General features: G+C 44.6%; 1 protein-coding gene across 1 annotated transcript in view; it reads left to right on the forward strand.

Annotated features, from left to right (window-relative positions):
• Positions 1-441: 441 nt before the first annotated feature.
• RAB38 (RAB38, member RAS oncogene family) overlaps positions 442-15,973 on the forward strand; it is a 63,005-nt gene continuing 47,473 nt past the window's right edge. The window contains exon 1 of the mRNA XM_061406020.1: positions 442-771. Within this exon, the coding sequence (XP_061262004.1) occupies positions 570-771 (202 nt within the window). The 5' untranslated portion in view covers positions 442-569. The remainder of the gene's footprint in view (positions 772-15,973) is intronic.

Below are 15,973 nucleotides of genomic sequence, written 5' to 3' on the forward strand. Positions count from 1 at the left end.
GAGAGCAGGACCCAAACCCAGCTGATGGGCCTCCTAAAACTGTTTTACGCGTTGCCTCGCCTCCAAATTCTCTCTACCCCGCGGGGCGGAGGCGCAGCCCACGACCTCAAGAGTCCCATGTTCAGCCAGACCGGTTACCTACCGTCTGTCTCCCCGCAATTCACTTAACTTTTTAGACACTCTCACTTGCCAAACCTGAAAACTGAAACCCACACCTCCAGCTTTGTGGCCAGGATTACAGGCGAGAAAAGCACTTCGGAAACTGTCAGGAGCTGTAACGAATAACGTCTGCAAAAGGGCATCTGCGCGTGAGCCTCCCCAGTCTCCGGGGCCCAGGAATCGCTCGGGTCTCCCCCCGAGCCGCGCGGGCGGGGTGAGCAGGCGGGTCAGCCCGCGGGGCTCGGGTCTGGGCGTTTCTGCAGCGGCCGGGGAGGAGTTCCGCCCTCGCCCCCGTCCCGCCCCGCCGCCGCCTCGCGCCCGCACTCGCGCTCCCCGAGTCTCTCCGGCCCGGCCCCCGGCGGCGCTTCCCGGGTCCGCAGCAGGCACCGCGCGGCAGGCGGGCCGCCACCATGCAGGTCCCGCACAAGGAGCACCTGTACAAGTTACTGGTGATCGGCGACCTGGGCGTGGGCAAGACCAGCATCATTAAGCGCTACGTGCACCAGAACTTCTCCTCGCACTACCGGGCCACCATCGGCGTGGACTTCGCGCTCAAGGTGCTCCACTGGGACCCGGAGACCGTGGTGCGCCTGCAGCTCTGGGACATCGCTGGTGAGCCCCGGGGCCGGGAACTGGGGCGGGGGCACCTCGCAGACCATCTCCTGTGCCAGGGCAGCGGCTCGCGGCCCCGCGGAGACCCGGGTCTACCTCCCGGGCGCTGCGCCAAGAGAAACTTTCCGGGGTGGACTGCAAACTTGGTTTCAAAGGAAACAAAAAAAGTTTCTCCCTAGCGCGCTGCAACTTCACGTGCGTTCCTTGGCGCTTTGCGGCGGCTGCTTTATCTCCGCCTCCCACAACCTCCCCTGGGATCTCTGGGCTCAGCGCGGGCCTCCCCGGGACCCAGAGGGAGACCCTCCGGAATTGCACTAGGTTCTGATCCCCAGCTCACTTTCCGGGCACCGGCAGTCCTTCGGGTGACGCCGCCCGGAGCGTCCCGCCCGCCCTTCCTAGCCTGGTGCCGGGACCCGCGAGGGGAAGCCCCTAGACCAGTTCACAGAGGGAACCAGGAGAGTTCCGGACTTGTGGTGTTTCCCAATTCCTGTTCCTAACTGCTCCCTTTATTCCAACTTTCGACACCCGCTTTTCTAGCGTTCAATCAAGAAAGCTGGAGGTTCTCTGCTTTGAGAAAGCCAAGGACCTTTCTGTGTCTGCATTGGGGGTAAATCTCTCACTGTTTCTGTTTGTCCTTCTGTCTCTCTCGTCTATGAAAAGGAGATCGAGTATATATATTCCTGTTAGGGTCATTTTTGTATAAGGGTCTATTCTTTGCGACCCCATGGACTCTAGCCCACCGCGCTCTTCTGTCCATGGAATTCTCCAGGCAAGGATACAGGGGCGGGTGACCATGCCCTTCTCCAGGGGATCTTCCCAACACAGGGATGGAAGCCAGGTCTCTTGCGTTGCAGGCGGATTTCTTTACCGTGTGAGCCATTGGGGCAGCCCCTTTCTATGACATTCGCCACAGATTTCTTGATTTGTTCCTAAAGTTTTCACTGAGAGGTCTGGAAAATGAGGAGCCTCTTACAATGTTTGAAATCAGAATTTGATTCCCAGGGTTTGTACCAGGAGTTGGGGCTTCAGTCTAAGGTGGAGGTGCAAAGGGTCCCTGGACCCAGACTGTCGGCGTGTCCAACCCTTCACTGCGGATCCCGAGCTCACCATCCTGCTCCCCACAAGCCCCTTCAGCTCAGCCGCTTCCCCGTTAAGTTGGAAAGCAGTCAGACAGTGACAACTTCGGGACTCTCCTGCTAAGAAATTTTCAGGTCCCCTGGGATTCCTTGTGAACCCCTTCAAACAATCAATCCACTTCACCTGGGTCTATTTCATAGTCTGTGGCACTAGGAACCTTTACAAGTGCTGGACCCAAACTGGCCACTTCTGTTTGAGAAAATAGGTTCATTTTAGCAGATGCATTTGACTGGAAACTTTATTATGGCTTGAAGTGAGAACATATGTGGGAAGTTTTCCGAAGGGCATTTCTTGTTCTGGGGATTCCGGTGCCTCTTTAATCAGGAGCTGCCAGGTCTTATGATAAAACTCTTGACATGTGAACAGATTCATGCCTTTAGTGGCATCGTTAACTGCTCTAGGAGCACAGGGATTAGCAGAGACCAGAAGATGTCATTGGCCACTACCTGATTGGGCTGTATATGTAGAAAACCCTCTGTGAGCCTGGGCACTTTGCTGCTGCTGTTCTTAGTGTCTAACACCTCTGATGTTGCATCAACATCTCTAGGACCCAGGTGTAGAATTAGCTTACTCTTTGAACAGGGGTGTAGCTGTAATTTAGTTTTTTATGTGAAAATCAAATGAGGATGTGACCTCAGGCATGTTACATAATGTCTGTGAATCTCAGTGTCCTAAGAATACTCGGGTATAGAGATGAAGAGCCTAAATTCCACTTGAAATGCTTCCATCTGAATCCCTGTTTCACCCCATATCTCTTGGGCAATTTTAAGTAAGTTTCCCAACTTCCTAGTCTCCGTTCCTTATCTGTAAATAGAATGCTTTCTCCCAACAAAGGAGAAAACGAGAGGAAAACCGACAAATGCTAACTGAACCCATTAGTACTTACTCCCTAGGAGACCTGCAGGAATTGTTGCTATACTAGCTACTTTTTGTTTTTTGAATATGTGTAAATGCTAGGCAAGAAGGACATGATATGAGTGTGCTAATTAGATCTTATTAAACAATAATTCCTGATGAACGAATATAACCTGTTCTAAAACACCCAGCACCATTTTCCAGCTCTATCCATATTACAACATGCCATCTTGAGCAATTTCATTCTCAAGCTTAAAAATACCTCCTCCAGTTCTGAAGTTGCCGTAGAGGCTATAGTCACAGAAGTCTGTGTATATAAGAAATCCAAGGAGCCTCAGAAAGTCAGTTCTATAGCTATGGTGGTGTGCACCATCTCTGTAGGGAAGTTTATTTTTCCCAGAGCTTTGATGTTCAATGCTAACCTGTCATTTCAGCCTCCAGCCCAAAGAGCGCTGTGGGCTGGGTTTGAAGTTCTTGGTGATGGTGGTTTAGTCACTCAGTCGTGTTGACTCTTTGCAATGCCATGGACTGTAGCCCACCAGGCTTATCTGTCCATGGGATTTCCCAGGCAAGAATACTGGAGTACCTAGCCATTTCCTTCTGCATGGGAACTTCCTGACCCAAGGATCAAACTGGGACCCCCTACATTGCAGGCAGACTCTTTAACCAACTGAGCTACCCAGGAAGCCGGCTTAGAAGTTGGGCAGCAGGCAAAGCTTGTTGAGAGGTGGAGGGGGGAGGTGGAGCTGGGCCATTGTGGGGAAGGATGATTGGAGTGTAGAATGGACATGTTTCAAGCTCCATAGCTAGTCCTGTGAAGAGTAAGTGCATATGGAACCCAGCCTCAGTGGCCCAGTCAGACCCCAGTCAGACCCAATCAGCTAAGTGTATCTTAGAGTGTCTTTAGATCTGCCTGTCGGTCCAACCTTGGGGAATGCTTCCTGTCTGCTTGCTGCTTACTTTTGGCATGTGTCTTACAGGCACGGGTAGTGACACTCATTTTGAGCTTGCTAGGGGTGTTGATGAAGTAGAGGAAACTTGCCCTGTCCTGAGAGGATATCACATCCATCTGCTATCAAGGGAATCTTTTGCTCAATTAGACTTTTAATATCCATTTGGTTCAGGGCCAAGTCGGGTCCTATTTGTTCAACTATTTCCCGTGATCTTTGTCTTGTGGTCACTTAGACTGGCCAGTCTGCTTCTGCAAAAGACTGCAGAAAGTACCTTTTAGGAACTTGTGAAGTAGACCTTGAAATCACTGAGATGAATCCCACAAACCCCATAGAAGACTCTGAATCCCAGTGATTCCACCATAGAGGAGCATCTGAGTTAGCTTTGGATTTGGAAACTCTTGATAGAGTCAGAGAAATTAAGTAATTTTGCTCAAGGCCACCCAGCTAGTAAGTGGAAGAGCTGAATTTGACTCAGGTCTGTTTGATTTGGAATCAAGCCATGCTTTTTATAACCATAGCCCTGTGAGGGACCCACTGGGGTTATACACAATTCCTTTTTAAGGGCACTGCTTATTTAGTAGATGGATTATCCTTGCCTTCTTTCCCTTATTGCTAATATGTTTTTGGATGGTACCACAGTGCAGAGAGTGAAAAGAAATGGAACAGAAATCTATTTCTGGGCTTCCCTGATGGCTCAATGGTAAAGAATCGGCCTGCAATCCTCCTGAGACATGGATTCGAGCCCTGATCTGAGAAGATCCCACATGCTGTGGGGCTCAAGCCTGAGTGCTCGACTACTGAGCCTGTGCTCTGGAGCCCCGAGGTACAGCTGCTGAGCCCTTGTGCTCCAGATACTGAAGCCCACACGCCCTGGAGCCCAGGCTCTGCAACAAGAGAAGGCACCACAGTGATATCGCAGGGAAAGAAAACAATTGCCACTTGAAAGATGGGCAACTGAGATCCAACAAAGTTTCACGATTTGCCCAATGTCAAGTATTACAGCTTTAGAATATCCATAATGTATAATCCATAATTAATAATATATAATTAATTATATATTTAATAAATATAATAAATAATATATTTATTAGAATACATCTGAAGTATTCTATTGATTACTTTGATGACTCCATTAGCACTTTCAAAGAGAACAACACAATTTTGTCTACAAATCTTGCTGTGCTTTGCGAACCAGGTACTGGAATTAGGACAGTGATAGTAATAGTAGCTAACATCTTTAGACATTTATTCTTACAGTTGTCTGTGCGTACATAATTTTTAATTTCCCAGTAAAATAGCTGGTTAAGTGGTAGTGCTGGAACTTAAAACTTGGTCATTGAATCTAGCTCCTAGGTTCCTAATAGTTTTGCTCTACTTCCCACAGTTCAGAAATAGAATACTTCAGATGTAGTCTAATAAATATAAATTATGGATATTCTAAAACTGAGATACTTGACGTTGGGCAAATCATGAAACCGTGCTGGATCTCAGTCCCCATCTTTAAAATGACAATTGTTTTCCTGTGATATCTCCTGCACGGTATTGTCTCTTGCAGTCTCTTTCAGCTCTAATATGGTCTCACTGTGCCCAGTTGCTTCTTTGGAAGCTCAGCCGGTAAAGAATCTGCCTGCAATGCAGGAGACTCTGGTTCAATTCCTGAGTCAGGAAGATCCCCCGGAGCAGGGATAGGCTACCCACTCCAGTATTCATGGGCTTTCTTGGTGGTGCAGATGGTAAAGAATACACCTGCAATGCAGAAGACCTGGGTTTGATCCCTGGGTTGGGAAGTTTTCTTGGAGGAGGGCATGGCAACCCATTCCAGTATTAACATGCCCAGTTAGTATGTAACAGCTTATTCCAACTTTACTTACTAGCTTTGTGACTTGTGCAAGTTACTTAATTTCTGTGCCTTAGTTTCCTGTCTAAAACCTGGGGACAATGGTAGACCCTGCATCTTAGAATTAAAAGAATGAGATGGGTTAATTCATGTAAAGCTGTGCCTGATGCGTCCTGAATGTTAGCTATTACTCTTCTTTTATTAACTGTTTTCACAAACTTCTTTCACATACATTTTCCTGCTTGATCTTCTCAGAGTTGCTGAAGGTATAGACAGAGCAGGTGGTGTCAAACCTATTTTATATTAGATCAAGAATCAGAGACCCAAGATCACAACAGCTCTCATGTGGCAGAGGAGAGCAGGAAGAGCAGGTCTGTTTAACTCCATCTTTGATGCATATATTTGAGAAAAATGACCAGATCTGTGGGTCATCAGAAAACTCAATCCCACATTTAACAGATACAGTAGAAAATAAAGTTGGCAGGTGATGTAGAGAATCCTTCTCTCCCACGTGAAAGTTTCACGGCAAGACTCTCCTAAGTAATACATTCCCCTAAATAGTTAAAATCCAACACGTAGGAAAAATATTTCCCCGCAGGGCACATCTGTATTGACTTTCCCCACCTAAGCCGTGTGACGAAGCCCTGGAGGACATTAACTCTCCAACAGGCAGAGGGGCAGCAGAGCAGGTCTAGAGTTACCCGCGTCTAGAGGCAGGAGCCCAGAGCATCGTGGCCCTGAAGGTCATCTGGGTCACAGTGCTCGGTTGTTTTAGTGTCTGTGATGTGCTTCCACATTGTAAAATTCAACCGAGGTTTTGGACTTGACCTCTCTTCAGTAGACTTCAACTGAGACTTCCCTGGTGGCTCAGACGGTAAAGCGTCTGCCTACAATGCAGGAGGCCTGGGTTCAATCCCTGGGTCAGGAAGATCTGGTAGAGAAGGAAATGGCAACCCACTCTAGTATTCTTACCTGGAAAATCCTATGGACAGAGGAGCCCAGTAGGTCTACGGGGTTGCAAAGAGTCAGGAATGACTGGGTGACTTCACTTTCTATTCAATATCTATTTTTTTTTTTTTAATTATTTATCAGCTTGCTGGGTCTTTGCTGCTGTGCGACCTTTCGCTAGTTATGGTGAGCAGAAGCTATGCTCTGCTGGCAGGGCATGGACCGCCGTGGTGGTCTCTCTCGTTGTGGAGCCAGGCTCAGTGGTTGTGGCTTCTGGACCCTGGAGCATGGGCTCGATAGCTGTGGCCCCCGGGCCTAGTGGTCCTGCGGCATGTGGGATCTTCCCGGATCAGGGATTGAACCCGTGTCTCCTACATTGGCAAGTGGAATCTTTACCACTGAGACACCAGGGAAGCCCTTTTATATCTATTTCTAAAAGACAAATTCTCCGGGAGGTTTTAGAAGTGTCTTAAATATTAATGCAATGGATCTGAAAATGTAGAGAGTGCTAAATTTGGCAACAGCTGTGCCAGGCAAAAAAATAAAAATGCATGGCAAGTCTGGGCCACGTTCAAGTGGGCAGTTATTGTCTTGTTTCTAGCCTGGCTAATTACAGAGTTTCTAAATACCATGTGGGTTAACATGCTATGTGCTTACAAGTAAATAATATGTACACTGAACGGAACAGTGAACTTTCGACATGAGGTGAGGGCTGGGTGGGGAACACACCTCAGGGCTTCTTACAAGGAGGTTGTTAGACTCTCTGGGCATCACAGACACATGGGCATTAGGCCTGTGGGATACGTTCTCTAATCTAGGCTTTAGATTAGAGGACTGGTTCTGACAGGTGGGCACAGAGCAGCCTGACCAAGGAGCGCTGAAATGCTTGAGAGGAGGGAATGTGGGGAGCAGCTTCTATGTGTGTGTTTGATTTTTTCAGCAAATGTGTCTATTAAATGCCTGCTGCTTCCCTGGTGGCTCAGACAGTGAAGAATCTGCCTGCAATGTAGGAGACCTGGGTTCCATCCCTGGGTCAGGAAGATCCCCTGGAGAAGGGAATGGCAACCCGCTCCAGTATTCTTGCCTGGAGAATTCCATGGACAGAGGAGCCTGGCGGGCTACACTCCATGGGGTCGCATAGAGTCAGACACGACTGAGCGACTAATATACACACACACACACACACACACATCTGTTAGGCACTGTACTGGTTGGGGAAACAAGAATAAAGACTTGAACAAGACCTTAACAAGTTCATGGTTTAGTGGGCATGATAGCGTGAAAGCAAATACACTGTAATGGTGAGTAAATTGTGTTGGTAAACGTGACTCTGAAATTCTCTGGTGATGCAGAAGGGGTCCTGTCCACACCACATCCTCCATTCTCTGAGATTAAGCCTGATCAGACTAAACAAAGCCTCTGGCTAGGGTGATTTCCTGAGCTCTTTCCTAGCACCAGTGACTCCCCGGGAGGGACTTCCCGGCCACTCACCTTGAGACAAAAGTTCATCCTCTGGCCCTTTTTAATTCTGTCTCCTCCTGAGGAGCTCATGCATTCCTGTGGCTTTAAACTCTGTACAGGTGACTCCCAAACTGTGCTTATAACCTTGCCTTCTCATGAGGTTCAGACCTACAATTCCATCTTCCTACTGGACATTGCCTTTATGATATCTCAGATATATTGCAAGATCAATATGTCATAGCCAAGTCGCATAAAAAAGCAAGATTGCTTGTTTTCTCTAGTAGTAGAGTAATATATGCTCAATGTAGCAAATGTGGAAAGTACAAAAGAAAACAAAAATACGACACAGCAACAAGGAACATAGACGTTACCGCTGTTAATGAAAGTAGTAAATGATGTCTTTGCAAATCTTAACCAGAGCTATCTCTCCACGTACCGATCTTCACAGTGTAGTGAACTATACTGCTTTTTACCTAGTTACGAAGCCCTGAAACCTCTGCCGTCTTTTCTCCGTCTCTTCTGAGCTGCGCATGCTCTACATCTCCAGGTCAGATGGTGATTGTGCCTCTCCGGCAACTGCCCTAAACCAGGGGCAGCTCTGTTATCCCCTGTCCTGCTGTCCTAACTCCCTGGCTAGTTCTAGTCTCCTCCTCCTCCAGTTCTTATGTGGACTAAGGTCAAGTTTATCTTCCCAGAATATCGCTTTGGTGGTTCTTCATTGCCTACAGATTATAAACATCATGGTGAAAGAAATGAAAGTCCTTGGGATGAGATGATTGGACAGATGATGACTAGAAAGAGGACAGATTCTAAATTTTAGAGCTGTTGAGGGAGAAGTTCGTGGGGTCCAAGATGTTCAGAAGTACGTGGAGTCCTTGAGGCCTGACCTGGTGCAAAGGAAACCCGGGATCTGTCTCACTGTGGACTTGTCAGAACACAGTTACTCTCATTGAGGGTCAAAATGATACTTAAGATTTTTTTTTAATGTGTTTAACTTAAAAAGTCATTTTACAATATGAGAATTTGAGAAGTGTAAGATCCTGCCTGGGAAAATGTGTTCATTCATTTGATAAGCACAGGGTTTTTAGGAGGGGATGAACCAGGCATTGGTATGGAATCTGATATTCCACAGGGGACATGAAGTTATTTAAATATAATCATGCAGATGATTACTGACTGTTTTGATAAACCTCTGAAGGAGAAATGTCAGGTGCTAAAGAAAGTCAAATCATGGGCCCTGCCATCGCCATGGTGTGGAGGAGAGGGCTGTGGCTAGGAGGAGGTGGAGAGAGGCAGCAGCAGCAGACAAATTATGAAAGGATGCATTTGCTCTGCCAGTGGTTAAGAGGGGTCGTTCTGTACATTTATCAATTTATCAGAGAAAATCTTTGCAGTTAAAACAGCACCATGATTCTGGCAAATAGGTCATTTTATTTCCAGTTTTATAAGCGAGGAGACTGAGCCAAGGGTAAGTAGTACGTGGTGCCTGGTACGCTGTAGTTGCTCAGTAAAAGTGGGTTTGGTGTTCAATGGCCAGTGGGTTGATACTACGGTCATTGCTCAACTGAAACATTTTGAGGAGAGTTGTCTTGTGGAATGTTTAGACTTGATTGCTCCCTCTTCTGAGAATTAACGTTGGAAAACCCTGCAAAGCTTTCAACCCATTGAGAGTCTTTTTAACATTGTATTCTCTTTGCTTCTGGAATGGACCTTCCCAGATGGGTATGGTGGCCCTGCTGCTCCTTGGGTGGAAATAGGTTTATTCTGTGAAGGGAAGAGCCTCATCTTCTAGGGGGGTGTATTAGAGCAGTCTCCATCAACCTGACAAGGTCAAGTCTGAGACTCTAGCCTGGGATTCCAAATTATTGAGTTCCACTAACTTTTCCCAGTTGTTTGAGAGCTTGCTTGAGAAGTTATATGGTCTTAAATTACTCTCTGAAAATATGTCAGGGTTTAAACTTCACCATTCCCCACTCCCTTTAGTTTTCTATTCTCAGGTATTAATCCTGTCCTATCTTTTCTATCTTAGAAAATAGCTCTCTCTTATCCCTCCTTTCAGTAGCCATGTCTTCCTCACAACTCGTCTGAACTACTGCAGCATTGCACTAAAGCTCATCCCTTCCTCAAGCTTTCCCGCCCATCAGCTTGCAATCCACAGAGGTGAAGCTCCTCAAGGCAGCGTCTGTCTCCAGTCAGGTGTTCTCCAGTGTGGCAGCCTTCAGTGGATCCTCATCACTTTCAGAGTGAGAGACTAAGCATTTTAGCATGAAGTTCAAGGCCTTTCTTGATCTGGTCATTGTTAGCCATCCTAGTCCCATCTCCTGTACCTGTGATTTTGACCATTCTGGATATCTTACTGTGGCTTCAGTTCAACTACCATCCCCTTTATACTGTGGCTTGTACAGTTGTCTCTGGCTAACTACACTTTCCCCTTTCTTTTCTTAAATAGATCTTATAGGCCTTTGGTCATCACCCATCTCACTTCCTTCAGGAAGTCTCTTTTGAGTCCAGGTGGCTGAGGAAGATACTGTTTATCTGCTCCCATAATATCCCATGCTTACCCCAGATTAGAAGTCCTCTACCACTGCATTGAGATGCTTTTTCTTCCCAATTATAACCCTAGAACTTGGTTCTAGTCCATGTTTAGTGAGTTTTATTCAATAAAAAGCTTCAGTCAACTATTTCATCATTGCTCTAAAAATTTCTTCAATAAACAAAAGAAACTTTTTGTTTACAAACAAAAGTTTTTCATGCTTCAAAGACTTGGTAATTTTCTGAACACTAACAGAAAAAGGCATGCCTTTTAGAATTGATAAATACAGCAATCATTTTTCTTAAGGTGGCATTCCATTTTATTTTTCACCATAAAAACTAGGGAGTGACCTTAAAGAGCATTCTTAAGAACTGTGCTTCTTCATTTAACAAAATCTTCCTAATTCAAAGTGAAACGTCATTCATTTGGAGGTCAAATGACAAAGCTGTATTTTCCTTTTATGATTTTTGGATAGATTAGATGAAGTAATAAAGGTAATTTTGACAGAGTTAAAACCTGTAGGTCATCAAAACAAATCCTGCATTTTACAGTTGAGGAAGCTGTGCTCTAAAAGGGGGTTTCTATTGATTTCTCAGGCTCAGAGAGCTAGTCAGAGGTAGAACTGGAACAAGAATGCTGGCTTCTCTGATTTGTTAGGGATGAGATGTGAGGAATTAAAAAATTCTTTTTAAACACCGGGTGTTTTGGCATTGTCTTAGTCCTGGGGCACAGGAATAAATGAATTTAGTAGGTACTCAGCTTTGAGAGCTTCCCTGGTGGCTCTAAAGCATCTGCTTGCAATGTGGGAGATCTGGGTGTGATCCCTGAGTCGGGAAGATCCCCTGGAGAAGGAAATGGCAACACACTCCAGTATTCTTGCCTGGAGAATCCCATGGACAGAGGAGCCTGGTAGGCTACTGTCCATGGGGTTGCAAAGAGTCGGGCACAACTGAGTGACTTCACTTTCATTTTCAGCTTTGAGAGTTCACAATAAAGCAATAAAGAAGAGAGAATGTTGGTATGGCGTTGAGGTGAACCAAAGACACCCACAGTTTGGATTCAAAAGACATGCCTGGTTTAATTTCCCCAGTGCTCCATTACAGGCTCAATATGTGGCCCCTTGGACTTCCTCTTCCTTATTCACACTCCGTATTTATCGCCTCCGCACCTCTGCTCCTGTTCTTCTTACTAATTCACATGTCCTTCCCTTTATCTCCACATACCCAAAGACCTGCCTGAAAGGGACCTCCTGTACAAAGACTTCCCTAATTCTCTCCTCCAGTGGTAACTCCTTCCTCCCTTGAATCAACACAGCTCCACTCCCTCCTGTCTTGTCTCCTTTCAGCAACTTATTAGAGTTCTACTGTACCTCTCTAGATATCCTTTCCAGTATTTAGCAGAGCTTGCTGCAATTATTTGTCTCATGATCTAATGAAATGACTGTGGACTTAGCCAAGATGTGGAGAAAGAGAAAGTACCATGGAGGAGAGTGAAGCAAAAGCAGCTTTGGGATGCAAAGGCAAGCGAGTTCAGGAAGAGGGTAGTCAATCATTTCAAATGTCCGGGAGAAATCGGAATTATTACTTTTTGCTCTGAACCATTATGTTTTCTAGTCTGTGTTATCCTGATTCATTATTTAATCTTTCTTCCTCATCAGCCTTGTGTAAATGTGCTCTCTCGGGAAGGACAATGGACAACTTAGCTTCTTGTATACCACCTCAGCCTATTGGAGATCAAGAAATTATCTACTGTGTGAGGGATTCAAACACATTTCAACCTAATTTGTAGGGTGAAGTTTGACAGCAAATGATTTAAATTACTTGTTGACAGGACTGTTTCCCCTGTAATATAACGTGTTATGAATACCACCATTTATTGGGTGTCAGGCATGGTACTGTGCACTTTTTGTGCATCATTTTATTTACTGCTCACAAGGAACTGATCTTATAGGTTCTGTTACTAACCTCATCATAGAGGTCTACGCTTACAAGGGCTAAAAAACAGATAAACACACAAAACTCTTCAAAAGGTACATAGCAGGTAAGAGATAGTGCTGGGATATGAACTGAGATTTGCCCGGTTACAAAGTAGTAGCTACCTTCTAACTGCTCCATCTACTATTGCCTGTGGGGTAATAGGTAATATGACAGTGTGATAGTTTTCACATATCAAGGATTAAGTTTCATTTTGAAAATGGATAGTATTTATTTTAAAGGAATATTTATTATTATTTTTAACCCTTCTACTTTGGGTAGAGCTAAGAATTGAATGAGCTGAATTCTTTGCATATATCATTGCTTAGATCATGTGGTTGGTTTGACTTATTAAGAAATATCTAAATATACTATATTTAGACAGGAAAACCACAGTGCATAAGGGATATAGACTCTAGTTTGAAGAATAAAGATAAGAGTAGCTATGATGCTTGATGGTATTGGAATAAAAATTAAGTCTTTATGGTGGTAGAAGGGGGTGTGTGTGTGTATCTGTGCATTTTAAACTTAATGAAAGAATCCTCTAGACTAGACTTGAGAAGCTACAACAGAGTTTCTCAAACTCCTCAGTTCACAGAACCTTTAGTATCAAAGTACAGATAATTTTTTCATGGTGTCTTTAGGCCAACAGAATATATATTCATCAATTTTTTATTTTTATTATTTTTTGTAATATATATTTTATAATAATAATTATATATATATATATTTTATTGAAGTATAGTTGACCTCTGTACATTTCATTCAATTTTTCTGTGAACCTAAAACTGTTTTCAAAAATTTAAGTCTCAATAATGATAAAAAATAAACATAAAAAAGACCAAGTGCTTGGTACTGATCAGCTCAAATGAACTCGACGGAGCAATTCATAAAATATTGACCCCAGATTTCTGCATATTCTGAATTTTCAAGACATTCCATATTTGTATTTATCTTCCAATTTGCAACTGTTGGAAAATTGTTCAAATTGCTTTAAATCTTGTGTGGGTCACATAACATGTGAGCAGCCCAGTCTCCCATTTTGGCACCTGTTCTGGGCAGCAGTAGATTTAATTAAGCAAATTATAGAGTGACAACAGGGCTTTGGATGGTAAATCTGGAGGAGGTGTACAGAAATTAAAATACGAGTAAATCTCCAGTCCTGACCACCTCAGCCTTGGAACTTCAGACTCACATATCCAGCTGCCTACTCACCACATCTGCATAACGGACATCTCAAACCTAACATGTCAAAGTCCCAGTCGACTTCCGTGAAACCTGTGCCTCCCAAAACCTGCTCCATTTCAGCTAATGGCAGCTCCATGCTTTCAGTAATTCAGATCAAAAGCTTGGTAGTCATGTCTGGATCATCTCATAAGTTATAGTTCACCTATCTTCTCTATCTCCAAATATATCTGGAAAACGGCCAGTCTAGACCATCTTCACCACTGCCCCTTTGGTCAGCATCAATATCTCTTGCCTGGATTGTGGTTTCCCCGCTTCCAACCTTGATTCCTGTATGTCATGCCTCAATGCAGCATCCATAGGGATCCATTTACTTCTATCGGTTCTTGTTTCTCATCTGTGTACACTCTTTCATCCAGAATAGCAGGTAGCCTCAGGATAATGTCCTGAAACTGTCAACAGTCTGGATCCTGTGATCCGCCTGCCTCATTGCACATTCTTCTTCTCCTTGCTCAGCTCTCACCAGCCAACAGTCTCCCTGTGTTTTCCACATGCGTGGCAGACACTTCTGAGCCTCAGCATCTTTGTACTTGCCACTCCTCCTGTCTGAAGCCCTCTTCTCCTAAGCGTCCTAATGGCTTGCTCCTTTACTTCTTTTTGATCTTTACTCAAATGATACCTTCTCGCTGAGCCTTCCTTATCCATCTTGCTTTATGTCACCCTGGCCTCTTATGGCTCAGCTGGTTAAGAATCCACCTGCAATGCAGGAGACCTGGGTTCAATCCCCGGGTTGGGAAGATCCCCTGGAGAAGGGAAAGGTTACCCACTACACTATTCTGGCCGGGAGAATTCCGTGGACTGTATAGTCTACAGGGTTGCAAAGAGTCAGACATGACGGAGCAACTTTCACTAGCATACTCATTTCTCATTTGCTGCTTTTTTCATTTATTTAATATTTGTTTGGCTGCATTGGGTGGGTCTTAGTTGCAGAGTGCAGGCTCAGTGGCTGTGGCACGTGGGCTTAGGTGACCTGCGGCATGTGGGATCTTAGTTCCCTGACCAGGGGTGGAACCCACGTATGTCCTCTGCATTGCAAGGTGAATTTTTAACCGCTGGACCACCAGGAAGTCCCTGCTTTTCTCCATAGCACTTTTCACCAGATAATGTAATATTATATGTATCTTACTGTTTTTGTTTACTGTGGATCTCTTTTTACTAGAATGTAAACTTCATGAGGGCTTCCCTGGTGGCTCAGTGGTAAAGAACCCACCTGCCAGGAAGGCAACAATTTTTAATGTTTTTTTTTTTCCCCCTTAGTTGCTGATTTTTTTTCATTGCATGTTTCTAGTGCCTGGAAATTCACTGGCATTCAGAATTTTTTGTTAGATGAATGAAAGAAGTAAAGTGGTAGGACATAACTTAAATAAAGTGATTTCAGTGGGAGTGGAAAGAAAGTGATAATTGTCGGGGACATGACAGACGATGATTCTTAAAGACTTGGTAAGCCTGAAAGTAATCACTGGGAGGGAGTGAAGAGTCAGGGGTTATCTGTTCACTCAGCAAGGAGATCTTATTGACCACCTACTAGGCGCCCAGGTCAGTGTTTGTCATGGGGCTGCAGAAACTTGGCTCTGGCTGGGGGAAAAAAGACTGGCAATTTTGTAGGGGATAATTACCCAAGGTTAATTCTAGAATAGAAGCCTAAGTGACTTGGAAAAACAGTGATTGATTGACACTTTTCTGTCACTGGTTTGGTGGAACAAAGAAGTGAGGAGAGATAGTGAAAAAGTTCCAGAACCGCTGCCAGAGGGTCAGATGGGCTCTTGGAAAGTGATGAGAACCGTGCTCTCCAGCAATAGCCTGACTCTGATCCTTGTCGGGGGTCTCCCTGAGCCTTCAAAACCTGCTTATATCACAGGAAATTCAGTGGCCATTTACTCTCCGTAGCAACTGGATATTTTTTTTTTCCTTTCTCCAGATCCTTGTTCAAAGTTCATGGTTACTTTTGGTTTTATCTACCTACTTTTCATACCATTTCTCTCTAGAAATTAAGAGCGTACCTTGGTATGGTATACTTTTAACCCTACTGATCTCGCCATGACCTCCAAAATTTATATTTGGAATAAATTGATTCCAAGAGATTATTTCTTAAGATGAGAATTACTGTGAAAGCACAACATTCCAGTCTGAAATTCACTGCAAGGATATACACATAACCCTGTTGTAATAATGTTAATTTTCTCCATCAATGAACATTTATTGATTATTTACTGAAAACAAGAGGAGAATATAGAGTAAGTGTATTAGTAGGTGGCACTGG

This window comes from Bos javanicus, chromosome 29, assembly GCF_032452875.1.
Source record: "Bos javanicus breed banteng chromosome 29, ARS-OSU_banteng_1.0, whole genome shotgun sequence".
In the NCBI taxonomy this organism is placed as follows: Eukaryota; Metazoa; Chordata; class Mammalia; order Artiodactyla; family Bovidae; genus Bos; species Bos javanicus.